Here is a 6,732-nt window from a genome sequence, read left to right on the forward strand (position 1 = left end):
GGCAATGGCAGTAAAACAGAGGCCATCTGAAAAAGGCCCCTATTGACAGGCTGCAAGGCGTGAACAATCTTCTCTGCCATAAAGGCACCAGCTCGCTGCATGGCCCATGGGAGACAAAGGGAATGAACCAGCCCAGAAAATGCTATTCACCCCTTTTACTTGCAGTGATTAAAACCCATATCCAAACCCTGTCTTCCCCCCTCCCCGTCGTAAACTCCTGGCCACTGGCACCCTTTACACACCAGCCCTGCAAACTCTCCGTGCAACAGACACACGCACACTCTGTTCCCACATCCAGAGCAATCCCCCAGACCACTACGGACCTGTCCACACCCAGAGCTCACTTTCAGACCTCTATGTCTCTATCCCTCCACACAAGCCCAGCCCTACGGCCTTCCCCATACAGGTCCCTGGCAAGGCTGCCCAGGGACATTTCCTCAGACTGGACACAAAAATCAATTGGTCTGTAGGTAACACCACTTGTGCATAGCAGCATAACCCACCTAGTGCCGACTAGTGCTCACCCTCTGCTAGTCAGTGCTCAATTTACAGTCACCACCAGCACTGCCCCAGTCACACACACTCTGAGCCCAGCTCACCACTGCCCTGCGGTTTGCACTTGTCCTAGTGCAAAAGGCTGCCTCTGCCTGTCATTCTGATTGGGCAGCATTTTGCACAGGCCTAAATGGCTGTGCAAGGCACAGAGCAACAGAGGAACTGGGCCCTCCCAGTCCACTCTTCTGCCTCCTCCTCACCTAGACAGACAGCAACTGTCCAAGCCAGCCTCTGCAGGCCTCTCCACTCCAGAGCTCCTCCTTTGTTCTTCTTGTGGCCTCTGCCTAACCCACACCAACCTCTGCCACCGGCACTGTGCAAAGGGGCCCTGAGCTGATGCTGGCTGCAGAAAGATGAGCCAGACAAGAATGCCCCCGGAGCAGAAGAGCTCCATTTGAGGCATGACAAGAATGGCTGTGTGATTATTAGGATGGGGGAAGGAAGGTGCGAGTGAGCCCGTTTCTGCAGAGGCTAGCAGGAACCTCTTCCTGCCCCATTTTGGGAAAGCCTGGAGACCACACTGGCAGCTGTAGGAACTGGAAGGCCAGGAGAGCAGAGGGAAAGGAGGCGGAGAGATGGAGGGGGCTCTGGGAAGGGGCTGCAACAGGAGGGTAAAGGGAACAATGGGTCTGCAACTGCCTGGAAGATGAATGGAAAAGATTTCCCCCGTCACTGGTGTGTGTGGGTCGTCGCCATCCCCCCCGCCTTTCACCCAAAGGGATGGTAGAAGCACAGCGCAGCATCTGCACTTTGCACCGGTGATCTGACCGCGGAGTGCACCGGGACCAGGGAGAACATGCACCCGGGGGCCTGACTGCACTGCAAAGTGGGGGCGTGCAACCGGGACCTGACTGCACCGTGCACCGGCCAGCGGGCCGCGCAGCTGGGGGCCGGACTGCTCCCTGCACCGGCCGGCGGGGCGTGCAACCGGGACCTGACTGCACCGTGCACCGGCCAGCGGGCCGCGCAGCTGGGGGCCGGACTGCTCCCTGCACCGGCCAGCGGGCCGCGCAACCAGAGGCCGGACTGCACCAGCCCAACGTGAGCCCGGGATCCGACGGCCACTTGCCCTAGGACCGGGGGAGCCCGCCACCGGCACCAGCACTGGGCCCTTCGAGGCACCTGGGGACGGCCCGCTCGGACTGCAGTCGAGCGGTGCCCCGCGGAGCAGGCGGCCGCCGTTGCCGGGCCGCGGGGTAGGAGCGCAGGCTGGAGGCGGAGCCGGCCGCTGGAGCGCATGGAGCCCGGGGCGCCGCTCGCTCCATGTGGCTGTTCCTGCCGCTGCTGCTGTGCTGGGGCCGCGCCGGCGCCGGCGGCGGCGTCCCGGGGGAGCCCTGCTGGGAAGCGCTGCTCCGCTGCCAGGACGAGCCGGACTGCGGCTCCGCCTACAGCCAGTCGCAGGCGGCCTGCGAGCCGGTGCTAAGCGGGGCCGGGGCCGGACGAGGGGAGCCCCCCGGCGGCTGCCCCAGCCACTGCATCGCGGCGCTGGGGCGGCTGAACCGCAGCCGGAGCGGCCCGGCCCTGGAGCGCTGCGAGTGCGGGCAGGACGCGCGCTGCCGGCTGACGAAGGCGGCCATCGAGCCCTGCCTGCCCCGGCCCTCCCGCAGCGGCCTGGGCTGCACGGCCGCCCGCTTCCGCTGCCAGCAGGAGCCCGCCTGCCGAGAGCCGCTGGCCGCCTACTTGGCCCGCTGCGGGCAGCTCTTCAACGGGCGGCGCTGCACGGCCGCCTGCCGGGCCGCCATGGGGCAGCTGCTGGCCGCGCCGGGGGGGCCCGCGCTGGAGCGCTGCGTTTGCGACGGGCCCGAGCGCCCCTTCTGCCAGGTGCTCAAGGCCAACATGGGCCGCCTGTGCTCCGGGCCGCCCGCCGAGCCGGGCCCGGACGAGGACTACCGGGACGAGGAGCGGCCCCTGCGGGAGGAGGACGAGGGGCCGGGCGCGGGCGGCGCCTGGGTGCGCTCCGGGGGCCGCTCTCGGGACGCGCCGGCCTGGCGCGCCCTGGCACTGGGAGCCCTGCCGCTGGGGCTCCGGCTCCTCTCCTGGCCCTAGGCCGGGCTGCCCGGAGCCTGGCCCGGGGCTGAGGCAGGGGGGTCGGAGCGATCTGATGCGCCGCCCCACGCGGAGGGGCTCCCTAGCGTTGGAGGCGGCCGCCGGGAGCTGGAGCAAGGGTCCCGGCTGACACTCAGGGACGCGAGCCACGGGAGAAGGGCCCCGCTTAGAGGCGCCTTTCCCGGGCCACGACTCCGGCTGCTTGTCCAGCATTTCTCCACGGGCTGAGGTTCCCACGGGGTAGAGGTGGCTGGAGAGGCCGAGATGCCACCTTTTCCTTGGACCCCGGCAACATCATTTTTTCTTTCGCTGAAGGAGACATGCAGCAGGTGACTAAAGCCTACCAGGGTGAGCCCTGCCAGGGACTCGGGCTGTTCTCTGTGTACTGATCCCCCTAAACTCTCAGCTCCAGGGGTAGAGCTAGTTTGAGGGGCACTGAAGGGATCAGAAAATGCTATAATCCCCACAAGATTCTTGCTCTTGTGTGTGGTTCATACCTGTGGACATAGGTATTCAGCCAGAGGGGAGCTCTCCATTCCAAACACTAGGGCTAATAGAAGCCGGGAAATCTTCAAATATCTGGTTACAAAGCACTAAATCGAAGATGGCCCCACACTGCCCCATCTGTTCAGGGCTCATGAGTCAGGCACCAAGAAATCGAGACTGGCTAGAAAAAATTGTGAGATTTAAAAAATTAGGAGTTATTTTTCTTTGCCTTTGGGTTTTGAGCCTTTCGAGGGTCATGTTTTTACACCCAGCCACAAGGGCTAGACTTTTCCTTCATTAAAGAAATGAAAATTTAGAGTCTTATGTGATGACAGATTTAAGAACAGCGCAAGAGTTGCAATAGTTTCGCAATGAGTTGGCAATACTGTGTTGGGAAGAGTGTGTCTTGTCTCCTGCTTAGACCAGAAGATGAGGAATCTGGATGCTTGGATTCTATTGCCAGCATTTCACTGGTGACCTTAAGCAAAATTACATAAATCCAACAGCAAGATTGAGAGTGGCTTTCAAAGCACAACGGCAGCAAAACAGAGTTAGCAGAGGCACATTTTCCAGACACAGGTTTGCAATGTCAATAAGGCCTGGCCCGCTCTCTGGCTTAGTTTACCCCATCTGTGAAATGGGTTTTATCTCACAGAGGTATTGGCAGAATGAACTAAAATAATTGACAACGCCCTGGCTAGGATGATTTAGTTGGGATTGGGATTGCTTTGAGCAGGGGGTTGGACTAGATGACCTCCTGAGGTCTCTTCCAACCCTAATCTTGTATGATTCTAATTACCTGGTTGATCCCCACTAGCAGCCTATGGCAAACCTGCTCTTGCAACCTCCTAGTTGCTGGGGCCTACAGGCCAGGGCATGAAAGGCGCTAAAAGCCCATCAGTGGTGAGCACCCCAACCCCTGTTTGGCCATCACAGATCTAGGGAAATAGGAGAAAGAGGAATCCAATAGTCCGGGGTGAATGTGAGCACCCTTTTGCCATCCAAGCTGAGCACTTCGCTTCTTATTCCCTCCTGCTCCTGTGTGTCCATAGCCTGGAAACTTCTTGGTATGAATTAATTTTAGCAGAATTTTTATAACCCTGACAGTAACTGTTCAGTGATCACACCAAGGCCTGCAGGTCTGTGTGGTAACCCTAGTTTCTCGTACCACACACCTACGGGGATTCTGCTGTTTCTCTGTAGCATGCTTCTTCCTTGTAGTCCTGTGCTTTCCAATGACTTCAGATGGGACGCTGGGTGTACAAGTAATACACTCTCCTGTGGCTCACATCCTGATGTGCCACAACAGGGACATCCAGACATACGGACCACTCCCCAAAGTGTGCTGGGAGTCTTAGGGTTATGCCCAACTTCTATATAAGCTCACAATTTGTTTTAACTAAAAAACGAATGTACTGAGTCTCAGAGCCTGGGTCAATTGACTGAGGATCGCAGGGCTTGGCTGTGGGGCTAAAAATAGCAGTGCAGACCTTTGGGCTCAGGGTGGAGCCCAGGCTCTGAGACCTACCTGCGCTCACAGGGTTTTTAGAGCCGAAATGTCCACACTGCAATTTTTAGCCCCACAGCCCAAGCCCTGTGAGCCCAAGTCAGCTGACCCAGGCCAGTCACAGCCATCTGGTGGGTCTCTTATTGCAGTGTAGATGTAGCCATAGACTCTAGAGCATGCCATAGGTTTGAGTTGGTCCAAGGGTCACCCTCTGGTTACTCATGTTTTGTATCTACTTTAAAAAATCCATCTGCCCTCTCTTGTAGGTGCTCCATCGCTTTTAATGCGTGCAAAGCCGCAGATCCTCAACTGCAACCAGACTTTGGCTAACCGTTGTGAATATGTATATTGCTTGGAACTTCCTTTCCTGAACACACATTTTGTACAGAAAGTAGGGGGCCAACCTGAGGTTATTTAAGTTGTAAAATAAGCATAACCCTGTCACTGTAAAATCTTTTTCGAATTCAGTGTTAGAACATGTATTTTTTGTACGATTTTGATAAAGTTTTTGACAATGTTAAAATTCTGGTTTGGGTGTCTTGAATCTCTTTAGAATTCTTTCTGGAGTTGTGGGAGAGGGGAGTGGACACAGAATAATTGCAGGTGCCCAAGACTGGCTTTTGTTTAAGGGGTTCCCCCAGTAAAGTTATTCTTGGTGGCTGACAGCAAATGTGGGCTGGTGGGTTCGCTATTCCCTCCCCAGCTCACAGAGCTGGGGCTGGGTCAGTACTGGGAACAGGGGCTGCAAGGTTCATTAATCAGACCCTGTGTGAACAGAGACGCTCATCACCTACAAACTGCAATATCTGGTCTGTGTTCAGCTGAATAAATGATGGTTCTGTGTCTGAGCTGGGCCCTGAAGAAAGGAACTGGGGACTAGAGTATTTGGAAAATTATTTAATAAAGCCAACAATAAATTACATTTTCTTTAAACGCAGCAGACTTTGAGAAAAGCTCCGAGCAGTGCTGGGCCCGTTCCCAGAACGCCGCCTCCTGCCAAGCAATTACTGCAATTTACATTTCCCTCCCACACATTTAAAATGAACAGTGCACAGAGCCAGAGAAGCTGCCCGTGGCTCTGAGGAGCTCACACATCAACCCAGCCTTCTCCAAGCAGAACAGAAAGAAAAATCATAACCAAAAATAAGAGATAAGGTAAGGGTCAGTTCAGTCCAAAATAAGGCTGGGGGTTTCAGGGTTAAGTGATGTCTATAAGTAAGATTGTCACAGGGAGGAAAGGATCAGTCAGGATTGTGGCTCAAAGCAGCTCCAAACAGCAAAACCCAATAAACCCAGTGCTAGGAGGAATGGTGGTTAGCAATTCAGCACCCAGGGATAGGAGCATGGGAATAAGGCCAAATCCTGATCCCAATCAGAATTTTGTCATGACCTCCAGTGGAATGAGTTTGGTCCAGGAGCCTGCAGCATTTCAGGGGAGTGCAAGAGCGGGGGAAAGTTGTCAGCATATAGAACATTATATATGATTTTATTATATCCTGCAAAGTAGGGGCGGGGGAGAAATGGAGCATATAGACGTATGAAAAGTCAGGGCGGAGGGCAAATCAAGGTCTGGGAGGGGTAACTGCCCCTTTGCCCCATAGCAAATGACTCCCCTTGTCTGGGATAGTCCAGGATCTACAGAAATAAAGGGCAGGAAAATTAGGATAAATTCAAGTTGGCATATTTGGCTTCAAACAATACAGTACACAGATGTAGGACCAGTGCTTTTAGGGTTGGCATGAACCATTCTGGTCCCCTAGCTTGCTTATTCTCTCCCCAGCCATTTCAGGACAGTGTTGCTACAGACTGAGAGAATGCTTGTTAGGGACACAGTATTACAGAAAGAGACTGTGGAAGAACACACGATGCACATAGTGAAATTCGGCTCCAAAACAGAGCGACTGGACTGATTGAGATATCTGATGTAGGAGCAAGGAGCTGACTGATCCATTGATGAAGGCACATCTGCAGTTCTCGAGTCAGGACTAGAGCTGGGCAAATCGATTTTTTTGGTTCACTAGCAAGTCTGGAAGGTCAACGAAAAAATGGTTTTGGGGCAAATGAAATTTTGTTTTGAGAAAATCAAAACATTATATTTTGATTCTGACCACGTTATAATAAAATTCAGAGACAGAATG

The 6,732-nt window shown here is 54.9% G+C and overlaps 1 protein-coding gene across 2 annotated transcripts; it reads left to right on the plus strand.

Annotated features, from left to right (window-relative positions):
- The first annotated feature begins 822 nt into the window (after positions 1 to 822).
- On the plus strand, positions 823 to 5,117 carry LOC119862101 (growth arrest-specific protein 1-like). 2 transcript variants are annotated; one of them, XM_038418099.2, is made up of 2 exons: positions 823 to 2,949; positions 4,861 to 5,117. In XM_038418099.2, exon 1 carries the CDS (start codon positions 1,819 to 1,821, stop codon positions 2,599 to 2,601), a length of 783 nt encoding a protein of 260 aa, XP_038274027.1. In that variant the 5' UTR covers positions 823 to 1,818; the 3' UTR covers positions 2,602 to 2,949; positions 4,861 to 5,117. The 2 variants fall into 2 exon arrangements, with proteins under 2 accessions (XP_038274027.1, XP_038274028.1); XM_038418100.2 differs by having other exon boundaries at positions 823 to 2,930.
- Positions 5,118 to 6,732: the final 1,615 nt, after the last annotated feature.

The sequence above is a fragment of the Dermochelys coriacea genome, chromosome 10 (assembly GCF_009764565.3).
Source record: "Dermochelys coriacea isolate rDerCor1 chromosome 10, rDerCor1.pri.v4, whole genome shotgun sequence".
Taxonomy (NCBI): domain Eukaryota; kingdom Metazoa; phylum Chordata; order Testudines; family Dermochelyidae; genus Dermochelys; species Dermochelys coriacea.

Coding starts and splice junctions, on each gene's coding strand:
- LOC119862101 (XM_038418099.2), top strand. CDS start 1,819: ATGTGGCTGTTCCTGCCGCTGCTGCTGTGCTGGGGCCGCGCCGGCGCC.